We start from the raw sequence: 25,310 nt of genomic DNA on the forward strand, positions 1-25,310 counted from the left end.
GAAACATAATTCAGGTCTGAGGGGGTTAAAAGATAGAAAACCACTTTTAAACTTGAAAGCTCTAGGAGGACATGCATTTAGAATTTTGAGTCTCAGAATAGTAATAATGATAATAATAACTAGAAAGTAAAGTTTGTTGGTTTGAAAAAGTTTGAAATTTTTAGAAGCTTTTACATTTAGTGACGTGGAAATGGAAAGACATTTCTAGTGTTCCAAATTTATTAAAATGTTTAATTTAGATTTCCAAAACTATAGTATATAAACTGAGGAAGTTTATTTTGTAACAAACTTTAATGTCATAAACCTGTCTGTTCCTGTATACCCTGATTTTTCTATTGCAAGTTAAATTAATACCATCACATTTTGTTTGTGAGTTTAAATGTGTGGGTTTTTTTTTCTTCTGCAAAATCAATATTTGCCCTGAAACTGCTGGCTTGAAACTGATGTTGCTATTTTTTTTTTTATTTTTTTTATTTTTTTTTTTTTTTTTTGCAGAAACAACATTGGCTGTTGCATTTTGTTCTGTAAAACCAATGTTTGGCCTGAAACTGCTGTTGCATTTTGTTCTGCAGAACCAATGTGTGGCCTTAAACTCCTGGCCTGAAACTGCTGTTGCATTTGGTTCTGCAGAATCAATGTCTGCCCTGAAACTCCTTGCCTGCATGCGCTTGCATTTGTTTCTGCAAAACCAATCTGTGGTATGAAACTGCTGACCTGAGCTGCTGTTACATATGGTTCTGCAAAAGCAATGTGTGACTTGAAACTGCTGGCCTGAAACTGCTGTTACATATGGTTATGGTTCAGAAGAACCAATGTGCCTGAAACTGCTGGCTTGAAACTACTGTTGCATTTTGTTCTGAAACTGACGATACGCCTTCAAGTTAAGTAACTGCAGACTTGTAAAAATGCACAGAATTAAAGCGATTACTAAATTAGCCTTGCACATGAGTTTATAAACCTCAACCTTGGGGATCAACGTGCTCTAGGCCTTTAGCTGATAGGACTACGTTTTTTTTATTAGATTTCTTTAAATCTTAGATTCATTTTGATCAGTTGTAGGTCAAATAATAAGAATGCAAAACACAATGTCGCCACAAAGTGGCAGCAAAGCACAAGAGAGGTTGAAAGAGTGGATGGGATAATAATACTAACAACAACATTATTAATCCATCTATTTTTAATTATATTCATAATTAATATGAATATAATAATGCAAGTTGACAATTTGCTCATTTTTGGTAGTTGATGTGTTTGCCATACTATTTATGTATTTTATGAATAGAGTTCCTTCCTTGCACACAAAAACTGGCAATCTCATAATGAAGTTAGCACATCTGCTGATCCAAGCTAGTGGTGAAGACAGTTTATGTCCTCTGTCTAGCTTTATATCCTGTTTAAACATTGTATAGAGAGTTTTATTTTATAGAGAGGATTATAAAAAATGCTTATGGACAAAATGATGTGTAAATCCAAGTGTTACTTCAAATCAAATTTTCTGTACGTTGACATTTAAGAACATTTAAGACATTCAATCAATTTGTCCTCTCATATCCACTGTATGTATTTTGTGAGTCTCTTGCTGTTCTTATACTGAGATGTTTCCCATTACTGTGGCGTTTAATAGCCATGTCTTATCTGCTTTAAATTAACGACAGCCATGAGGTTAATTTTGTGAAAACACTCTAATTTGCACCTATTATGAGCATTAGACTTTTTTTAATGGCAGAAAAAAAGTATAAATTGGCTGCCAAGACACCAGCCCTTACCTTGTTAAAATTCCTTGCAACGGTACTTAATGGAAATCCAATTTTCATAAGGGCCATTTTAAGATGTATTAATTCACTCAGCTCTCCAGCAACAATTTAATCTGGGAGAAGGTAACTAAAATATCCCTTTCCTTGCCTATATTCTTCTCTCTGAGGGGGTTGGATTTTGAAGGACTCTTGGGTAGCATGTTCTTGCTTTGCCTTAAAAGTCCATTCTCGGGGACTGTTCCTATCAGGCTTTGCTTTGTGATGGGTCTTTTATGAGCTAGTTGGAAAAGTCTGCAGCATTATGCTGGCCGTTCGCTTGGCACTCTCCATTAATGGCATTCCCAGGTCTCGGCAGGCACTTATGGCTCTGTCTTTAATCACCTCATGGCCCACACCCTCATCTGAGCGTGAGGAAAGCACAACGTGGCTATGGTTTCCCTCACTACAGCATCCTCGCCTAATGGGTCCTCTGATGTGGAATCACACTCCAAACTTTTAAAGTGATTTTCCAGATTTCCCATATCGATTTAAAAGAGAATAAAAAAAAAGCGTTTCTTCAAAGCCACATGTGCTGATGATTAAGAGGGCTTCAAGCGATGCTTAAAGGAATGTTCCAGGTCCAAAAGAAGTTCAGCTGTATTGACAGCATTTTGGCTATAATATCAATTACCACAGATTAAAAAAAAAAAAAAAAAAAACTCTTCAAAATGGTAATTTTGAAATCATTTACATTACATTTTCATACATTTTTTTTCAGTGACTTTATCCAAAGCAACTTGCATAGGACAATCTACCAAAAGTTTACAGACACTCCAGGAACTCTGCAATACTGTAACCACAATTACAGTATAAATAAACTGCATAAACCATACAAAAATATGGGGTCATTAAGATTTAATTTTTACAAATGAATACACAAAAAAACGTCTAATTATACGTTTGTCGGCATAAGAATAAGTTACATTGTGAAATATAGTAAAAATGTATTAAAATAAATTTGAATAATATTTCACAATATTACTGTTGTTATTGTATTTTTCATTAAATAAATGCAGCCTTGGAGAGCAGAAGTGACTCTTTTCCAAAGACAAACAAACATAACAGACCTTTTGAAAAGATAAGTTTGATCGTTATAGGTATAGGTATATAATCTTTTAATTATTATAATTAAAATATTGATGAACACTGCCACAAATGCAATGAAAAAAAAAAAAGCTTTTATTGAACCCAAAACAGTCTTTTCACATCAAATATTAATTTTCTGCTATTTTGCTTCTGAGTAATATTTAAATATTCTATAGTTCTTACTTTAGTAAACCCTCTGACATGGCCCTCTTTTTGGTGTAATGATAAAACAGACTTTGGAAACTGGTAACTTGAACCACGTGCAAAGAGCACATAAAGAGAGGAGTTCCTCTCTGTTGACTCTTGATTTTCCAGCAGCCTTTGCCCCTCTTTTAATGAGGTGCAAATGCTCACCCTCATACACAGCACTGACTCAGACAAACACTATTGTGTACATGTGTCAGTACAGGAGACTTTCAGTCAGGGAACAGAATCGGTGATGTCATGGGGGTGTGGCACATAAGATCTCATCCTGCTCAGACGGAGTGGCTGCAAGTTGAGTGACAGTGTTTAGATGGGTGGGGGTTGGAGTGATAGAGGTGGGGTGGAGGGGGCTGATCTCTATGCAGATGTCTATTGAATCCAACTCCAAGACCAAAGGAAATGGCAAATTTAAGGAATGATAGTGGGGCTGGGGGAAGGATGGGAGGGAACGGTGCAGTGGCCTGTAGATGAACCTAATGGGGACTTCGCTCAGCAGGGTCATCTCAAGTTCAGGCCTTTCCCTGGCTGACTGGAAGTGCGACGCATGGTGGAAGGGGCTGCTCACGGAGGCCGTGTGACCTGGAAGAGAGCCCCTCAGGACCCTCTAGTTTAGTGCAAACATGTTATCGTAGAACTTCTCTGAATTGAGAATGCTGGCAAGCATGCATCTTGAGACTTAATTTTTACGTTTTTTTTAGTATTTGACCTTTTCAAGAGATGAATCTTTCCTTAGCATGACATTTTTAGTACAGCATGTTGTCTTCTTGGGATTCCTCTCGTGATGCACAATGTATTTCAGAATGCATTATCCATCATTTAGCACTCTCAAAAAAGTTAGGCATTAAAGACACTAATAATTTAAAAGCACTGTTGAATGCAATCTTTAGCAGAACTCAAAAATAATATGAAATGTTCATATTATAATAATATAATAATATTCACATATACATATTATTTAGGCAGTATATTGTAATTGTGGTTACAGTATTGCAGAGTTGTGATGTTTACATTTACTATAATTGATTTTGTATTATATTTAGTCATAATTTATGAAGCAAATGAGGTCTTCACTTAAAAAAAAATCCTTTTTTTGAGATGTTTATTAAATTCATAACAGAAGACCAAATCTTGGAGGCTGCCAGTTGAAATGTCTACTGACTAAATAAAAAAAAAAAGGAAAAAAATAAATCTCAAAAAGGTATTTTTTTTTAGAGTGCAGACCTTCTTTGTGTTTTTGATAGACATTTTGGAATTAGCACTTGAAACAGCTGGGCGAGTGCGGGATTGCATTGCTTTGCATTGATCATTAATTTAGATGATCTAGTATAGAATTATTCATTTATCAATAAAATGAAATGATTATTTTTAATATTGGCGATGAATCCCATGGTACCTCAACTAAGAAATTACCAAATGTCTCACCTCAAAAGAGAACAAATGAACCCCGAGCAGCTTCTTACAGCAGGCACATCATTAAAGCCCCGTCTGTGACCTGATATTTAAAGGTTGTCGATTCCAGGTGAGAGTCTGTTTGACCATATGGTGATGGAGACAGATATTGTCCTGGGTTAAGACAGAGAGGAGACAGTTAGTCACTGGATGCTTCAGGAGTTAGCTCAGTTCTCTGGCACTTTGCACAGACAGCACCAGCAGGAGTCTTTTGATTGAATAAGTAGACCGTACCATTATGTTACGCCCAGGACAGTAATGGAGGGTGTTGGCTGGGAGATAATGAGATGAGGAGTTACACAGAGAAGTGAGTTAATGTAGTGACACTGCAAATAAAATTCATGTTTCTGAAGAGAGCAGGTGTTTGTTGACAAAGACTGAACCCTGGGGCTCAAAACTGGATGTGTCTGTGATTAAAGTAACTGAAAAAACGTTTTATGATCAGTGTTGGGAGTAACGCATTACAAAAGTAATACATTACAGTAACATATTACTTTTTGCTGTAACGCAGTAGTGTAAGGCATTACTAATCAATTTTCAGTAATATTTTACTCGTTACATGTTCAGTGAGGCTTGTATTACAGTTGTATTACAGTGTATTGTCTGCTTTTACTTCTTAAAGGCAACAGACTATGTGAAAGTTTTAAAGCAGTCTTTTAGTGCCAGTTCAGAGCGGTCGCGTCTGTAACATTGTTTTTTCCTCATAAATGCGAACACGAAAACTAAAATAAAATGAATATTTTAAGTTCTATGGAGACTGGAGAGCCAACCCTTCCTCATCCGATTTGCGCAGTGTAATTAACAGAATTACAAAAAATATATTTTGCCTCCTATTTTTTTGTCATGCATGAATGTGTGTCTTTTCCCTAATATTAAAAATAAAACAGACTGATATTTGTCTAATGTCTGGAGTCCTTTAAGGAAGTAGCCTATATAGGTTTCAATACATGTATTTTCTGAGAATTTTTATTTCAAGTTTTGACTGCAAATGTCATCATGTCCATAATGCTGGACTTCCCCAATTTTAAATAATTTATCCTCAACTAGTTTTGTGGTGTAGGTCTACGTATTTTATAATGTTAACTTCAAATAATAGTAATAGCCTAATTTAAAGATAAGGCAGCATTGGATCTGGACGGTAAGGAGAATAACGCTGGAGTTGGAAGAGGTGTGTCGCGATTCTGTAGGTTCGTGGATCTGAGTCGTGTGGCGAATCGCGATTTCGGTTTCATATTGCATATCGTTACAGCCCAAAAGTTAAGTTCTACTTAGTTATTTTGGTGAAAGTAACTCAAAAGTAATACATGAGTAATGTAACGCATTACAATTCTGGGACAGTAATATTGTAGGGTAATGAATTATTTTTAAATAACAGTAACAAGTAATACCTAATGTATTACAGTTTGGAAGTAACTTGCACAACACTGTTTATGATTAATAATAAAAAATAAAAAAAACGTTTTATGATTAATTAGCCACTTTTTAATCACTTATTTTCATTTACATTTTATTATTTAGCAGACGCTCTTATCCTAAATTATCGCATAATACAAGAGCCAACAATGCCGAAGAGTACGTAATTTGTTTATAGAATTATAATGCAATTGGGAAGACAGATTGATATAATTGCGGAAGACAGATTGTCATGACGTTATAAAGTGTGAACTTGCAAGACATCATTCAAGATGTGAGTGGTGAAGTTGAGCTATCATGCTGTTTTATTTGCCATTAGTGTTGTAGAACCCAGTTGTAGTCGATTTATGTGTCAACTGGTGTTACATGGAGTTCTGCCTTCACAAGTTGAGCTGAAAGTGTTGTTCCTTCATCTTGCTTTTCATTTATGCATGTACGACAATACGTTTTTTTTCTTAGTTTTGAAACTCAACCTTTTACTTTTCTGTTGCCAGCATCGTAATTTGATAATTCCGATTTTAACAAGCGCATCAAAAAGAAAGATCAAGGGTAACCCTAAATTATTTGTTTAAAAATGGTTTTGAACTGTGATGCTTCTCTTAATTGCAAGATAATTAATTGCATTTACTTGCATGCTGTTGGACTAAAAGTTTACTTCTAAGGCATTCTTGTGATCAAATTGTTGTTATAGCCAAGGAAAAGATACTCAATTTATAGCATACCCTGATTTTCTAAAATCAAGGTCGAAGTTTTATTTCTTTCTACTATCCATTTATAGCGAGACAAGCCTTTGAAATCTGTTGATATTATTGTACAAGTACATCCTGGACTAAAAGTTCTATGTGTATGCAAATGTTGCACTTTAGCTGACATCTAAACTTTCATTGAACTTGCTTTTTCCCAGCAAGAGTTTGTGTTACTAGTATGTCTGGTATGCAAAACAAATTGTTTTACACTTGTGTCCATATTTAAAAGACTCAACAAAGACAGATTCCCAACCCATCTCCTTGACTGTGGCAGACTGAAGGGGGGAGAAGTGGAACTGAAGAGCAGGACAGAGGGTAGAGTGGGGCATAATGGAGGGGTAGCACGGGGGGTTGATGGGACTGGTGTGCATGAACAGGGGACCTCTTGGTGAACTACGTAGTCGCGAGCCGGGTCATTGGGGTGAGGCTGTCAGAGCGTGCCTGAAACAGTAACCCAGGGGTTCAGCCAGAGTTCACACACAAAATGTGTAGGATCCATGTCCTCTGCTGGCGCGACCACACCAGCACATTCTGTCCCGCAAATACCTACAGCCCTGTCACCAAAACAGCTTAAGAAAAAACCTTCCTTTGAAAAATATTTTTTACTGCCAATCTGTATGGGTACAATTACTATAGTAAGTGTCAAACTCTGAAACTCTCAAAGTCTGAAAATGTGCCTTTGGTATAGTTTTCCATTTTGGTAATCTGTATTTTTTCTATTTTTCCGAGGAAATATCATCCTTAAAAAAAGATGAATGTATATGAAAAAATACCATATCTTTTATTTATCTATTGTGTTTATATTTCTTTTTAAATATATTGAATATAATTATTTATAAGAAAACAAGTTTCAGATAATACAATTACATTACAGTATAATAAATTTGGGTTTGGAAGGATTTGACATGTTTTTCAATAGTAATTTGATCAGAAATAGAGTAAAACAGAACAATTGTGAAATATTAAGTTTACAAAATAACGATGTACTTAAAAAAGAAAAAAGGTTTTCTTTTGTGTTTTTGAAAAGATCTGCATACAAGCAACGTCAAAACGATCAGTGAAAACGATTATGCTGTCTTATGCATTTTTGTAGAAACTGTGATACATTTTTTTCAGGATTACTCAATGAATAGAAATCGTTGGTGGTTGGGCATTGCTAAAAAAATGGAGGCAGATTTGAATGCCAGTTTACGGTCAGTTGTAGAGGATTTCTTGCCACCGGACTCACCACCGTTACCATCCCATGAAGAATTTTTAATTGAGGAAGCCGACGATGAGAATGAGGAAGGAAAATCTATATTTATATTAGCCTCCTGCGAAACAAGATGAGGGGGCTGATAGTCAAGTTCACCCTTGCACACAGGCGTAAACTCGCCGTTATTCCTATAATGCAGGAATTCGAGCCTGTGCACATTTATAATAAACACTACAACATTACATATAAAAATACGAATGGTCAAATTTGACGACTTTAATGTATTCTTTTAAAAATATTTCTCAGATATTAGTACTGAACAACAAGAAAAAATACTTTTGTATTTTATTTTTTTTCAGTGTGCTAATGGGACAACTTGTGATAAAAAGCTTGAATTACATTAACAACACAATGAAAAATAATTTGAATTCAGAGATTGGTTAAGCTTGTTTTCCACTGAATGGACACGCAGCCCTGGTTCAAATGTCGTTAAGAAAGAACACAAATGGATGGAGCCTGCAAAGGTCTACAGAGAGATAGAATGCTGAGATCTTGAATGGCATGGTGAAACGGGAAAGGCCACTAAACTAAGTCCCATCTGAGTATGTGTGAGGACCCTATGGGAAAACTGCCTGATCTGCTCCAATTCAAGACTGGATTTCCCATTGTCAAGCAAAGAGCTTGACCTGAAGTTGAACCCAGTTGTTAGCCCTGCAATGCGCTGCAGAAAAAAACCCCAAAAAACAGGGGAGGATGGGTCTAAAGAGGTGGAATGTACCAGAGCAATGGAACTTGGTCTAAGCCCCCGACAACAGTTTCTCTCCACGAAATCCGTGTGATGCTCCAATTACTGTAATATCACAACCGTCGTGAATCAAAGTGGGGTGGACATCCAGAAAATAACTTTACATCACAGTCTTTCTTGACAGTAAATGTTGGAAGGTTCTATAGGAGCTTGGTGTCCCCATTGAGTGGGCTGTGCTCATCTCCTCCCTGTCTCCTGTCCTTGCGGGGCTGAAACCGCGTCTGCAAAAAGCATCCCCAGCTGTGGTCACCGGCGCCAGTGCTGAGTGGAGAAGAAAAGCCCTGAGTCTTCAGAACAATCCAGCCTTTGTGGAACTGCTGGAAGCCATCAGCCAAAAATCAAATGACCGTAAGCCACAGATATAAGCCAGATGTGGGGATTCCAAGACTCTGTTCCAGCAAGCCCCAGCCCAGCTATGCTCATCCCCATCCAGCCTGGAGGTGACAGCCAGGGGAAAAGGGTCATGCAGCGGGTATTGTGTTGCTCCAGCAAATGACATGCTTCTCTTCATCTTCAGTTCGCGACACCCGAACCATGACAACTCGGAAATATGGAGCCATGAGCTGCCAAGAGCTAAGGCCTTTGTAGACTCACTAGCAAGGTCATGGTTTCAGGACTCTTTTCGGTTTACAGGTTTACCTTGCTTTGATACACATTTGTACAATTTCCAAAAGTCATTTCCTTCTTTAATGAGTGCAATATTTCTGAATTTACTGCGCTTATAACTATAGGAGTCAGAAGATCCACCCTGAAGTGTAGATTTATATTTGATTCTGATGAAAATCGACAGCCAAAAGATTACAGCAGTGTTAAGAAATCATCATACTGTGAATTAAAGGGGAGTTTCAAAATACACTCAATCATTGTGCCATTTACTTCATTTGGTTTCTTTTGGACTGTTGTTCAAACATAATTTTGGCTTAGGTCAAAATCTGATGGTATTTTTGTTTTTAAAAAGTCCAAACTAGTCCAATATCTTTTGATGCATGACATCACGACTTAAGATCTCAAAATCCATGCTATAAAATTATTCTGTTTAAACCAATGAAATGAACACTTTATGGCTTCACTGACAAAAAACAAAAATGGTTGGACTTTTCTGGTAGTTGGATTTATGGTTAGGGTTATTGGTCATTGCTTAATTTCACAAACTATAGTAGCCCTCATGACCTGACCATCTATCAATAAACTCAAGAGGAAGCGTCCATTGTCACAACGCGCAATGTTTATGCATTTGACAACGTTTTCACCCAAAACAACTCACAATGCATTCAAGATGTACATTTTATCAGCTCATGCACTCACTGAATATTGAGTGTGGCTTGCCTGGGGTCTCTAAGCCATCCATTCAAAAGTTTCTATGAGTGAAAATTGGGGTGGTGTTGTAATTTGTGGGGTAAGTACTAGAAGGGTGATTCATAACAAGGGCATCTGTTAGTTTTGGCCCATGTTCAAAAATAAGACAAGACATTCTTTTTGGGGGGCTGGCCTCTTGAAAATCCAGTGCTTTAATTTTGAAATCCCCAACTGTGTTTTTAATAGTTTGTTTATTGAGATGTCTAGTTTCAAATTTATTAAATTAATATTAATAAATAGATGATTTTTTTAAGGGCTTCCCTCCATTATTTTCACTTTCTCAGTTCTCAAGTGTTTGGGCTTTCGGTCTTTCGATGAGTAGCATAATTCTTGGGTTTGTTAAATGGGATAGTTTAATGAACAAAAATGAATATTCCGTCTTCATTTAAATATTTTGTAGAAACCCATTGGCTGACATTTTAGTAGTAACTTATTAGTAACTAAGTAACTTATTTTGTGTTCTGCAGAAGTCAAGTTTGGGACAACATGAGGGTGAGCAAATGATGATAAAATGGAATTTTTTGGGGGGTGAACCATTGCTTTAAATCCATTATTAGAACTGTAAGTGCCTACCTCTTCTAGCTCATAAGTGCCAATCTCCTATTGTTACATAGGCTACATCTTATGTTCCTTACTGCTAAGCTTTGTGATCAATGCTTTGTTGTAGCTCAGGCCATATTCAGAGTACCTCTGTTGCAACATTCCTATATTCTTTTGCAAGCCCGACCTCAGACAATTTGACTACCAGAGCTGCCACACGTCCTTGCATGTCAAGCCAGTAATCTCAAAGCAATTGCTAGTGAAGAAGTCTTCCCCAAAGGATCAATGAAGTCTGATCTGACAGATTTATTGATCTGGTGAGCACAACCCTGAGTGAGAACTCTGTCACATTTTTTGATTTAGTTTCCACATGGGTTCTTACATTGACATCAAACGGGCCCATAAATCCAACGGGAGCAAACACAGTGCAACAGGGTCACAGAAAGGTAACTCTATTTGTCTACTCTGGAAGACCTCTGAGTCGGTGTTTATTAATGGTCTAAGGTGTTCAAACACATCTGGTCTCTCACTTAGTCATGACTCGATCTGCGTGTTTAAAGTGTGCATAAGCTCTTTAAGCTGTTTCCCCCATTATCTCCAGGTGCTATGAAGAGCTTGTATCCTTTTCATGACCCACTAATGGTCCTAGCTTGATTAACTCCGGACACTGGCAGTAAGGGGGATTTTTCTTTTGGTGCAATGCCTGAGAACAGAGCACGGTTGCATAACTGACAAGGAAGTGGCCTGGGTCGTAAATAACGTGCCTGAAATGATCCATCTGGGAGCGGCACTTTTAGTGGAGGCTCCTAATTTGCAGCCTGGTGGCCTTCATAAAGACCCAAGAGTACATTGCCAAATCATAAACTGTGTTTAACCCATGCACCCCACTCCCAGTCTGTTTGCATTTTCCTCTGGCTTTCGTTCTGTTTCCAAGCATGTAGCCACATCTTTCTTCCCCTGTCGGCCGGCTAAACTCATGGGTATGATAACACAGATGCCTCTGAAGTCCAATAATGGATGAATTTCACCAAAATAAAAAATAAATAACAAATAAAAAGGCAGAATTTACTCACCCTGATGTCGTTCCAAACCTCTATGCTTTTCTTTCTTTTTTGAAACACACAAAGCAGATATTTTTGGGGAAAAAAAATGTTTTGGTCCATACAGTCAAAGTCAGTGGAGTCCAATGTTATTTGGACACCACTGGCTTTCATTATAAGCATCAAAATAGTTAAAACATTCTACAAAATATCTTCTTTTGTGATTTAAAGAACATGAGGGTGAGTAATTGATGGCAGAAATGTAATTGCAAAATGCACATACCTATTCCATTAAAAGTGACTAAATGGAGAGATCAATTTGCATAATCAAATGTCAAGTCTTTGTGTTTGTCTCCACTGTAATCTCAATATCAGAGGTGTAGGCCCTTTGCAGCTAGATGAAAGCGTGAGTGTAATAAACAGCCTGGTCATAAAGGCGAGGTGATCTGGCATGGCTGCGCAGCCCTTATGTAATTTCTCGCCTGGCTGTGATGTTCGTGGTTCTGTTGTTGTTCCTGCTTTGATCTACTACAGTGATAACGGTGTTTCAGAAAGCAACGCTAATGAAAAAAGATATAGGGAGTGGAAGTTCACCACAGCTCACAGGAAAGATGCTTGCTGATAAGAACACTGCTCTTCTGTATGCTTCATCTATAGAGGAAGCATTAGCATTGCATTGTGTACTCTGGTATATCCAGGTGTAGTGTCTGATATGGGAACATGCAACTGTTAATTCTCTGCTACAACCACACATCAGGATATAGATTAGGAATATTCATCTTAAATGGATAGTTTGCCCAAAAATGAAAAAAAAAAAAAAAAAAAAAAATCATGCCTGGATATACTGACAAAATTACTGGTCTCTTTTCTTTGCAATAACGCTTTAAAACACCAAAAAAAAAAAAAAAAAAAAAGAGAGACAAAAACCAGATTTGATTTCTAAATCAACTATGTACATTGTTTTGCCCATTGGAGAAGATGTTTGTCATGTATAACTAACAAATTCAATTTTGTCACGCAAAGCTGTTTTGTGAATTACACGTTATACTACCCCAACACTATACCCTTAAAATGATATAATATAAATATTGGATTGAGTGAATTCAGTTCTATTGAGCTGCTTTATACCATTAGAAAATAATTCTACTTTTCTGTCTTGGCATAAGAACAGTGCCTTGCAAAGAACATGCTGTTAGCACTCTCACTATGCATGACCTTTAACCTCATGCCTCAGTTGCCCATAATTCTCAGCAGACAGGGCTACTGAGGCATGGAGTTCAGCCCCTTGCTGGGGGTCAGCAAAGTCTTGTTTTGTCAGATCAGCTGCTGAATGATAGATGAATGACATGCTGAACTAGCAACAGTGCTAATCAGGAGTGTAGCAACACTTAAAGGGTTAGTTCACCCAAAAATGAAAATTAAGTCATTAATTACTCACCCCCATGCTGTACCCCGTAAGACCTTCGTTCATCTTCGGAACACAAATGAAGATATTTTTGATTAAATTTGAGAGCTGTCTCACTACCACACAAGGGACTGGCTCTTGACGGCCCAGAAAGTCAATGAAGAAAATATTTAAATATCCCATGTGACTACAGTGGCTCAACTATAAGTTTATCAAGCGACGAGAATACTTTTTGTGCGAAAAAACAAACAAAAATAACGACTTTATTCGACTATTCCTTTTCTTCCTTGTTGGCCTGAAATGAGACTTCCTTAGATTTCCACGACGCATGCGAAAGAATCGCGATCTCCTTCAACTACTTCAGTTCAGTTCTCGCGCATGCATCTTAATTTTCATTTTTGGGTGAACTAACCCTTTAAGAACCATTTACAGTGACTTCCATCCAGTTCCATGTGTCAGGAATGTCCTAAGGGGAGCTGATAGGATTAGCCATAATATTCCAAATACACTGGACACAAACTAATTCTTTTTTTAAACTTATTTTAAGACAGTTTTAAAGAAAAAAAAATCTATACATTTTGTATGTTAATATATTTAAAGCTAGTTGAGATTCAAATATTTGCCTTGATGATTAGTTTTCTCTTATTCAATCAACCATGACATTGCTCTGTAAAAGAGCATTTTTAGGATTTCTGTGGCTTTTTGAATTTCCTCATAAACCGCCTTAATCCGTGATCCAGGAAATATGGATTGAAAAAATAAAAAAAAAATGGGATTACAGACTAATATGGAAAACAGATTCGACAGAATAAAGTACCGCAGTTATAAATGCATAACCACAGACCTGCAACATTAAGTTGATCTGAGACATTGTGAAACGTAGAAGAGCTCTGAATTGAATTAACAGTACTCTCACTGCGATGGTTTATGAGGCTTCTCTGAGGGAGATTCACATATGAGGAGTAATTAATAAGCAGTGTTTTGTGAAGAAACGTCTCATCTGTGTTTGGGAAAAATAAATCCTACTGCGGGTGGGGAAAAGTCATTGTCTTTTTTTGTTGATTTGTTTTTCTGTTTCCACATGTCTTTTTACTTCTCATAGGATTCTGATCAAAGTCTGATCACTGAGGATGGATTGCAAACATGGTTTAACGATTTCAAGCAGGCTTTGCAAGCGAGAATGAATACAGTGAGAACTGTATGAAATGTCTGTCTATGATTTATGTTGTAGTCTGATTTATCTTGTATTTAACTAACCCTGGTCTGAACCCTTCTCTATTCTTGCATGCAGCTCCCCAATTTCATGACTCTTATCCAACTTCACGTTCTTCTTGCAGCATTTCTAACGGCCCACTCTGCGGCAATAAAAACCAGTCCCCACAAGAGAGTCCTATTCATCCTTTAACTGAGCATGTTCTAATTTATTTTCTACTCAAAATCAGGATGTGCAGCATAGCTGTAATTGATGGGGAAGGTGCTTGCATGGTTCATTGTAATTCATATGAATGCTTATGTGGTTTATCTGGCTGCCAGAGGTCAGAAAGATCACACATTACTATTTATTTTTCATTGTTACTTGTACAGAGAGTTGAACTTTTTGCACTTGGGATGTGGGTGAATTCATCTTGCTCAAACTTGATGTTTGCTCAGGGCTTAACACATTGAGGGAATGCCAACCGCAATTTTATTTTAGCATTTTTTTTTAAATATGAAATATATTTAGAATGAGCTTTTATTTGTATATTTTCAGTTTTCGTTTTATTTTAAGTTTTAATTATTTTGTGCTTTTGCCATTTTAACAGCTTTTTATTTTGCTTTCTAAATATGCTTTCTAATATCGGCCTTATATCAGTTTTAATAGTCTTATTACTGGCTGCCAACATCTTATTTTTAATTAAATTTTTCTAATATTTACATTTTATTTAATTTCAGTTTTATTAATGAAAATTATTTTTAATAGATTTATTTTTAGTCAATAATAAAATCACTGGGCAGTTAAAGGAGTAGTTCACTTTAAAAAAAAAAAAAAAAACTTTTGTTTATAATTCACTCACCCCCATGTCATCCAAGATGTCCATGTCTTTCTTTCTTCAGTCAAAAAGAAATTAAGGTTTTTGATGAAAACATTCCAGCATTTTCTTACATATAACGCACTTCAGTGGTAACCAAACGGTTCAAGGTCCAAAAGACATTTTCAGTACAAACTGCAAACTCAATTCATTCGTTGAATGAACCAATTGACTCGGAAAAAGATTTGTTCATTTTGATGAATGAGTTCGAACAGGAGTGTCACAAAAGTGCTTCACAGAACAGAGCAAGGCGAGCATTTGAGCTTATAAAACTTAAACTTTGTTATTATTTTTTTTTAATGAGCGATCGTTTCGCTTGATAAGACCCTTATTCATTGTCTGGAATCGTTTAAAGCCCTTTGAACAGTTTGCAGTTTGTACCGAAAGTGTCTTTTGGACCTTGAACCGTTTGGTTCCCACTGAAGTGCATTATATGGAGAAAAATGCTGGAATGTTTTCATCAAAAACCAATCCACAAAACCTACACTATATTCCCATAAAATGATAAATAAATATGATTTATTCATGTAGTTTTTAGTAAATACAAATTATCTGTGAGAGAAAGCATCAGCCAGGCATTAATTGTATAATAAATACAATTAATTATATTAAATATGTAAATAAATATATTCAAATTAAACTAATTAATTGAATAGACATTATATGGGAAAGTATGATTAAATTGCACTTTTTTAACTTTTTTTTCTTTTTTAATTAGCATGTTTTTTGTAAAACTTTTGAATACGTATTATATACGAATTATGTATGAATACGAAATTTGAATACGTTTCTAAACCAACAGCCTTTACTAAATAGCCTCTCAGATCACATCACAAGATCGCTTTCACTGCAGGAGTAATTTTAGCAAGGCACATGTGTATTTTTACATAAGGCAAGAGCAACAGGGGAAGGATTTGTGGTTAAATATTTCTACCTTGCCATAAACAAAGCCCTGTGATTTCTCCCTGGTCTCCCTGTAACTTTGTGCTTTCAAAATGTTGTACTTTGTTCTGAGAACAGTTACAATCGAGCCAAACCTTCAACACAAAGATAAAGTTTGAGGTAACTCAAGCCCTGCTTTGAAAATATAAACCAAGCTCACAGTTTTTTGTATATTCTGAAAAGAGACAAGACTAAGAAAAATGAAGTAAAACATATCTGACTTTTTTCACTTCTTTCCACCAGCAGCACGGTGAAAGTTTCTGACAGAGGAGCGAGTCAGCGCACGTGCTAGAGCACCAGGTCAAGCCTGTTGTGTTGGCGACTATGAAGTGCTGAAGTGGTATTCGTCGCTTTCGTCGCAACACAGACATTACAACTGTATAACGCGCAGGGCTAGTCTAAATACATTTTTAATTCTGATTTTAAAACATCCCAATAAAATCCTTTTGTATTTAAAACTGCTTTTTATTCAGATGCTATATTTACAGTGACAGTAGTTAAAAGGTGATTGATACAAACTTTAAAGTATGCATACAGTACAGCGTTCGATTGAGGCTTTTTCTGTCCATTCTGTGTTTATCCAACAATTCAACCCACAGGATAACCTTAAAATGGTCCTGGAAATGAGGCACTATGTGCTCTGGCGTGCCGCCTTTTTCTTGTAACTCATCGCTTCTGGAATACTCCATAAGAACTCCATTGCTGTTTGACTATAAAAACCTGTAACACTTGGAATGTGTCGTTTCCAGACCTCTCATGTCCGTCCCTTGAAAGTATTCATGCAGGTGTAGCTTCCTGAGAACTTGTGGATTTCTTCAAGGGCACTCTGCGGCAGCATACTGTTTGATGGGTATAACAAAGTGATTAAATGTAAAGCAAACCAAAACATATTTGCTGAAATAATTTGCTTTTGAAATACAATTTTATTACCAACATGATTCAGACTGTACCTTTTGAGGATAACGAGTGCATGCATGGTCCAGGGTAAGTAAACAAAAGCTGTATTGGTCCTAACAGCATCCACTGTTCTCTGCGCTACCACCTCTGGCTTTAGAGGAGGGAAGAGTTGGGGAAACCTGCAGAGAAAGCCCACACTTGTGTTTGTTGTTTGTCACACATACAAAAATTGTATTTGTACCATTGTATTACATTTAAAGATAGGTGGTCCAGGACTTTATCCATTGGGAATTGATTGGATCAATTAAAGTGGGCGTTACACACCACAATGAAGCCAGACCAAATGTTAGTTTGCCTAAAACGATGGCTTAAAAGCGATTTGGCTTTTGATCAATATTCTAAAAAAAAGTCTGACAATGTGAAAACCAAAGTTGATTTGGAGTAAAAGCCAATTATTGCATTCTGATTAAAGGTGCTATATGTATTTTTTTAGCGGACTCTATCGGTGATGTTTTAGCCAATCTATCAGCCAATTTTTACAAGAGCGTTCGTGCTCGAACACAAGAGCGGGCACTCACGGCACACGACCACACTGGGACTTTCAACACACTGGAAAAAGCATTACACAACATGCTGGAAACTCATGTAAACTCCCACTGCAACGAACAATTTCACTAACTATTCGTGTATCTTTCACAATCTCAACATAGGTGAATGTATAATATGATAATGAAAACGGTTAGTGAACTAGACTGAACAATTTCATTGTAACAGTAAGATTGTAGAAAGTAACATTACTGTACTGAACGTGTCTGGAAAATGTTTATTATAAACAATATGATGAGTGACGTTAGACAGTAGATCTAGTACATAAAATAAAAGTTACATCCTACTTTTTGTTATTCTGGAACAGTCTTTTGTTTTCATTTTATGTCTCATATATGTTGTAGTTTAGCTTGCTATTTCTTTACAGTTTACCATTATTTCAGCATATCTGAAAACTTGTAATTTATCACAATAAAAAAAAAAAAATATGGGAGGTCTCTCCATAATTCAAAAGCTCTGCCAATGTTCATCCGTGTTTTCGCAGGTCGTTTTTTGGTGTTATCAGACTCCATGTCATTAGTTGCAGTGCCGTCGCAACGGTCGCATCGACTGTATATAACAAGGAGAGAGGCTCGGGAGCGCACATGCACGTCACATCCGATGGATTTCGCAGAAAATCCGACCCGGAGACCTCACATAGAAATAGGAATACTGGCCTTCAGAGGTAATAACAAAACCCAAAAAGTGGATCATTGTAATCTGTGATTACAACCCCTTCACACACTGGCAATAAAAAAAGGATTCATTTTAAAAGAAAAGTTACATAAAGCAACTTTAAAGATTATGAAGACAATTGTTTTGGAATAATGAGAAATTGTTCAAAATAAGACGACAGCTACGCATTAGCAAAGTAAATAGATGTCACATTGATGTGAAAATACTTGAAATGATGTTCCAGCCTATTTTACTTTCTGCCAAACAGAATAATCGAGAAAATATAGGGTGGAATTTTATTAGCCATCAACCATTTACATGATTGTGGAAAAGCTGCCCCTATGAGTGGTGTTTTTAAATAGTTAATCCAGTTGTGCTGTACCCATGTACTCCTTAATTTAAAACTTCAGCTCACCTGACTCTCATGCCCTGAAACATTTCAGTGTTGGTGTGGAACGGGAGGACAGTGGTACAGCCCACACCCGGGCAGTCCAGCAACCCCAGAGTGAGGCTTTCCATGAAGGCTAGTGAGGATGCTTTAGAGGTGCAGTAGTCTATAGCACCAGGGATGGGTGACAAAGACAGGATGGAGTTGACACACACAACATGGCCGTTTCGCAGTTCCAACATACGAGGCAGGAAGGCTTTTGTGGTCTGTGGATCAAAGGATTATTAAAAGGTGAATTAAATCACTGGAAGTAGACACTTGGAAGAAAATTAAGAAAATTGTTCATTATTGAACATAATATGTAATTGTCTGCATGAGACCGCAACCGTATTTTCTTTCCCTATTGTAACGCTTATCCAAGTAAAACAGCCTTTTGATTAAGAAAAAATCGATTAGGGCAGGATTTGATTTTTCTACTTACCCAAAACTGTCCCATTGTGTTGATGTGCTGTGACTTCAGAAGAGCATCATCATCACTGTCCAGCAAACTCTTCCCATGCACCACTGCAGCATTATTCACTAGAATGGTAACATCTCCCACCTACCATCAGAACAAAATACCCACTGTGAGACATTCTTTCCGAAGCAGATTATTCGTTTTCCTTTCTGGCTAGTTAGCTCAGCCATTCTGCCGGGCCTTATCTAACCCAGACGTTTCATGCGAGGTGTAATCTCTCTCCAGGCTATGGGGGTGGAAGGCAGCAGAGCTGAGACAAAGCCAGCACTGGGGTTATTGGAGGTTATTAGAGCCAACCAGTTTGAACTAATCTTATTATAATCTTATTAAGAAACTCCTCAGGGTATGATATTATGGGGCATACCTTTTCTCTGACAACCTTGGCTTGCTTGTAAACTTCTTCTCTGTTGGCCACATCGCAAACAAAGTAATGGCACTCTGTCCCCATGAGGGCGATCTCCTCGCACACCTCCTTCAGACATTTTTCAGTCCGGCCCCACAGGATTATCTGTTTGGAGATAGGGACCAAAAGTCATAGGTGAAACAGAACAGAAAGCAGAAATATAAAGGTTTACAAAACATAATGTGATCTGCCACACTGGCAATAAATCATCTTTCTGGAAGCAAAACCATACTAGGTCACTGATAAGTGCTTTGTCATGAATTAGTGTCTCAAAGTAGATTTAATTTGCCTGAAAGTATTTCATATTGTCAGTTCTTGGGCTTGAATGGTGTCTTGCCTAATTTGTCATGTCTTATTCTTCAATTTGGGAGTTTACTTGTAAACACAAGAGGCTATGTGGCCTACAATTCATGCCAAAACTTTTGACACGAAAAGCATGAGTCAGAATGTGTTGGTTTTTTTTTTAATTTAATTATGTCCATTTTAAATTAAAAACACATTTACGTATAACTCTATATGAGGAATAGCAGAAATATAGTACTCCATACACATACATTTTAAAATTCTATTTATTTTACCCCAAAAAACTTGATCAATTGCTGAGGAATATATACCACACCAACATGTGAAACATAGTAGTTACAGTAAGAACAGAAGAGGCCATTTCATTGAAGGAACAGTAGGGCTATTTTTCACAGGCCACTATTAGTTTGGGGAAGGAATAAGAGAGATGACTGCATGAATGGATTGGTTGGGACAGGGAACACGGGGGGCAGTGATTGGTCAATTCAATTTTTCAGTCTGAGAGGCCAAGGAAATGTAATGAAATCAGTGATGCTGCCTCATCATCTCTCACAGACAAATTCTCATAAAGATTACACAGTCTGCTGGGCGTACGGACCCGGCCATTTTCTGCTTCAACAACCACAAAATATTGTGTGCACAACAGTGTGTTGGTTAACTTGGCTGTCCTTTCTGTACAAGTTTGGCTGCAGAAGTTAGATAAATATGACAAACCTCTCTTTGGGAACAATTATTTATGATAAATATGTATTTATTTATTTATTATTAGCTCCGTTATAGTTAAAGTGCTATTGATATACTATGATAGGATTATAAATGTTGAATTAGTTTGATTTATTTATGTATACGTTTTATTTTATTTAGTTTTAGGAATTGTATTATATGCCTTGCCATTTTTATTAATTTTATTAAAATATTTCTTTAATATTTCTATATGGCTGTAATTTCAGACTAACTGAATATTTATATTTCACGATATTAACAAAAACATGTGCAGAGTAATTATAATTAACTATAATTAACTTTATAAAAGTCTATTGAGTTGTATATCTAAATATGATTTCACACATAAGTAAAAATATGTGTGTGATGATATCTGTGAATATATCACAGACTTGTGGAGAGCTAACAAGCTCCAGAGTGCCATTATTGTGAGTGACAATTTATAACAACGGCTTGTGAAGAGGACTTAGCCTTCCATTAACATTAAATTTGATTAGAGCCAAAATATTGTTGTCAGCTAAACCCAGGGTCTATTTTGAAGCTTCTCTTAAAAAGCTGAATACTGAAAATACGGAAGTGGACAGTAACATTGTTCACACTGCAGGCTGATTGTGAAGATTGATACAACACGTTTTTTTGCCAAGGGTGCCTGCAATTAGCCCAATTCTGTTTTTCTCTTTTTAAAAGGGGTTGTGGAAATTTCCAGTCTCTCTGAGCATGTTGTGTGTTCGTTTCATTAAGTATGAATTTCAGCCAACTCCTATGTGGAAAAACATGGTCAATCTGAAAGGGGAAGATATATTATTCAACAAAAACTTAAGACTAGTTAAATTCATTCTACTCAAATAACAATGTAATGCTAGCCATCCTAATTAACCTAAAGCAATCACTATCAGTGATGTTTGCTGATGAATTAGGCCAAAGATGGTCTGATCTGCAGGTGGTTTCAAGACTTTGGCCTAATGGACGATTATTTGATAACCCAGCCTGTGTGTTTGTATGGGTCTGCCTAATATGCATGGCCTTTGAGCTAATTACTGGGAAGGTCTTGATTAAGCTTATAATAGGATTTCACAACAATCTTGATATTTCTGTCAGAGAACAAGAGCTCACAAGGTGGTCTCCCATACAATCACACTATGAGCTTCATCTGCACACATCACATTTACAAGTCTTATCACTAAAGTCCTTAGAGTAGCAATGGTTGAGTGCCCTGTATTAGCATATAATATGCGAAAATAAGGAGCAAACAAACTGTGCTTAATCCAGTCCGATGATTATCAACACACTGCAGTTTTGGTGTCTGATGTTTTAAATGCTCAAGCTCTTTAAAGCAGGATGGATTCTGATTGGCTGTCAATGTTTTTAAAAAATCATTGTGAAAGTGAGGTGTTATTGCTATAGTTGTGGTCTTAAATCTGCTGTTCTTTTATATTTAGAATGATTTTTAAACCTTTACTGCGATATTAAGGCAACATCAACATTAATCCAAAATGGCGTTTTCATTTCAAAACGCTCTCTGTACACAATCATTTTCAAGCGTTTCCTAAAACTTTGCATTCTAGTTTTGTGTTCCACACTAAAATGTCAAAAATACTAAAATCATCTTACTTTGCATGAATACATAGATTTAAGTTTTGCTGCAGGACAGAAAATACAAGTACATTTTTCTGTCAACTTTGCAAAAGTGAACAGCACTAGTAGAAACATACTGGTATACACATAGTTATCAATCGGTATATGAGTCACATGACTAAACGTCATTGTTTCCAATTACTTCTGTTTTCACGGTCCACATTAGAATGCAAAATATATCCAGTTGGGACTGGGAGCGTTTCTTGACAAGCTCAAAAACACAGTCTCAGTGAGAACAGAAGGCCAAAATATAAAGAAATGGATGTGTTTTCAAATGGATTAGTGTAGACGTTGCCTAAGTAATTCACTTTGCTCCCATTGGAAAGGGTCTGTATGTGCATGGGGGCACAAGGAGTTCAGGAGGCAGTCGCCTGCCGCTGTCTAATTAGTGTGGAGACAGAAGGGTCAGCCACAGGGCACTGCCCAGCTGGGAGCTGTATGGTCCCTGCCACCCTCCCCCGAATCCATACGCATACAGAAAGTAATTTACATAGGGCTCACTTCCTTCACACTTCCTTAAGCCATCAGCCATGGGACCACATGGATGGTCACCGATGATGGTGCTTCTGTAACGTCCAGAATTATTTTTCTTGCTTAAAATCATCGTTTAGGGTTAGGTTAGCGGGCGATGATGTAACTTTTGCAGAATATTTCTAGTGTTGAATTACCATGCAGTAAGGACTTGCTGACCTCTTGGACGCCATAATAACGGCCTGCTTTCTGGAAAATTAAAATCCCCACTTAGAGGCAAGGGTGGTCAAGTTAAATCCTATCCTGTGTATTTATGATTCATGCCTTTTTAGCATTCCAAGAATGGGGTAACTGTGAAGATTGCCACTGCAGGTGTCTTTTCCAGAGTCTTTACACCTTGACAATGGCTAACAACGGGGTGTTGACAAGCACGGTGGCTTCCTTTCGCATACTGCTGCAAAGCTGCTTCTTTCAAAGACCTTTGCCCTGTGATGATGTAAAAGGTGACTTGTGTCAGCGAGCATTTAGGGATCTGAAGTCTGTTTGCCATGTGAGGTTTGCGCTGTGACTTTTACAATGGGTTTTTATTTAGCCTCATACACACAAGCTTGTCTGAGCTGGGGGTGTTTAAATCAAAGCCTTGGGTGTAATGCCACAAGCATTGGGGCCCCTGTCACTGTGGTTACAGAAGTTATTAAGCTCTGTTTATTACAGTTGGGCCACTGGGTCTATTTATAATGCAATGTCTTGTGTGGGTGAGGCAGCTGAGACATTTCTTCCCAGCTCTTGACTTTCAGCACACATCACTCTTATTTGCAGTCTTACTGCTGAGACACAAACATTAGCCAACACTACTGCCAATGTGAGATATTCAATAAAGCCATTAAATACCGCAGATAGAAAAAATCATAAGAAAAGTCAGACGTCTAATCTTTCAAGCATTTAGCCAAGGTCAAAGTTTGCTGGCACCATGAATTTCTTGGGTCACTGGCCTCTGTAGAGGGGTCTCCACCAAGACCAGTGCAATAATTTAAACATGAGAGCTGTCAAAGTTTGAAAGAAGGCTGTTTTTCCCCAAAATAGCTGTTTGTTAGTTGACCCAGTTTGTTGTACAAGTTGAACCAGACATTGGGATCCAGCTCTACATTTCGATTGGTCTGTTGACCGTAGGGGTCATGACCTATGCACTGTTAAGACAATGGGTTTATGAAGAGGACATTATAATGTCTCTAGGGAGAGGAGTAGCCCAGTGCTACTTTTCGAAACAAAAACCCTCATCCACTATGCTAGTGATTTGTGTTAATACCATGACAACCACAGTTAGCTAACTTCACTTACTTAAACACAGTATAAAAACATAGTTTCTACAGTTATGATTATTACAATAAAGCAACACTATACAATTGTTTTCATCGTTGTTGAAACTACTTTGTTTCCATTACTTAATTTTTTAATTGATATTCTTCATCAGTATAATTAAAATTCAGGGAAGTGCAACGTAGCTTCCATCACTAAGATTAAACTTTATATTTTATTTGACTTATTTATACTAAATGACAATTAAGATTTCTTGAAAGTAACTTCATTAAGTATAAATGGCTAAATAATGTGTTTACAATGATAGTAGTTGTTTTAATAATTGTTCCATGTGCCAAATACCTATGTATGATGCAAATGATCAGTCATACTGTCAGAAAGAGTCAGACCACCTATTGAAACTATGGGCTTACTACTAACATTGGCACTATTTATAAAAAGTGTTAAATAGAAATAGTACCCAAATACCGCAATATGACCAAGTACGTTACCTTTTTAGCTCCACGCACGGCGAACTCCTTCGCCAGGTGACGGCCAATGCCCCGTCCGCCACCCGTGATAAGCACCACATCTCCGGTCAGATCTCTCCGCCTGCTCGGTAAGACCCAGCACACGGTCGCCTTGACAATATAGTAGAGTATCTGGATAGGTAAGATCACCACACAGCCCAGCGCCTTCAGATCCATTTCACTTCGTCTCAGTATCTCCTTATCTCAGTTCTCGCATGGAACATTTGCTGAACTAATTGAATCCTTGCTCGGAGCGATTACCTTTAACTTACTCCTATATGAGTGGATAAGGCAATTTGCCTTGTTTTGTAGCGCTGACGCACACAAAATAGATTGCAATGCATCTATTTACCACAATCCAACTCAGTTTATGTGTTCCTCGGCGGAATATCTGTCATTTCGCGCACCTTTATTCCACATAAACTCTTTATCCACGAAGCTGTTTTCTTGCTGCGACAAGTGTGCGCTGCTGCTTTGAACCGGAGACGGAGCCCTGTCGCGACTGACAGCGGCCAGGACCCGACAATGACGATACCTCAGGTCTAATAGGGGTTTTAAAGAGACCATTTATCTTGATTGACAACTGGAGGACTGAGAGAAGTATTATCAAACGTTGGTGACGTGAGGGTTCGTTTCTTTATGACGTTAAATCCCCTCCCCCAGAAGTGGTACCACGGGCACAATTTCGTTGCCTCTTAACCTGTGCTTGTAACTAGTCGTGAGGATTTTGATTCATTCCAGTGATTCAGACCGTTTGAATCGATTCACTAAAAATGGCATTTATCATTCACTTTATTTAATTAGATTAAAATAAATAAATAAATAAATAAAACAATGAAACGTA

General features: G+C 37.2%; 1 protein-coding gene across 1 annotated transcript; it reads right to left on the minus strand.

The window, feature by feature from the left end:
• Nucleotides 1–16,497: 16,497 nt before the first annotated feature.
• On the minus strand, nucleotides 16,498–24,975 carry dhrs3b (dehydrogenase/reductase 3b). Its single transcript, XM_039673243.2, has 6 exons — nucleotides 24,449–24,975; nucleotides 19,470–19,613; nucleotides 19,070–19,189; nucleotides 18,616–18,854; nucleotides 16,994–17,119; nucleotides 16,498–16,882 (listed from the first exon to the last, which is right to left on the minus strand). The coding sequence occupies exons 1-6, from the start codon at nucleotides 24,641–24,643 to the stop codon at nucleotides 16,798–16,800; spliced, it is 909 nt and encodes a 302-aa protein (XP_039529177.2). The 5' UTR covers nucleotides 24,644–24,975; the 3' UTR covers nucleotides 16,498–16,797.
• Nucleotides 24,976–25,310: the final 335 nt, after the last annotated feature.

Source organism: Pimephales promelas, chromosome 21 (assembly GCF_988280905.1).
Source record: "Pimephales promelas chromosome 21, fPimPro1.hap1.1, whole genome shotgun sequence".
Classification (NCBI taxonomy): Eukaryota; Metazoa; Chordata; class Actinopteri; order Cypriniformes; family Leuciscidae; genus Pimephales; species Pimephales promelas.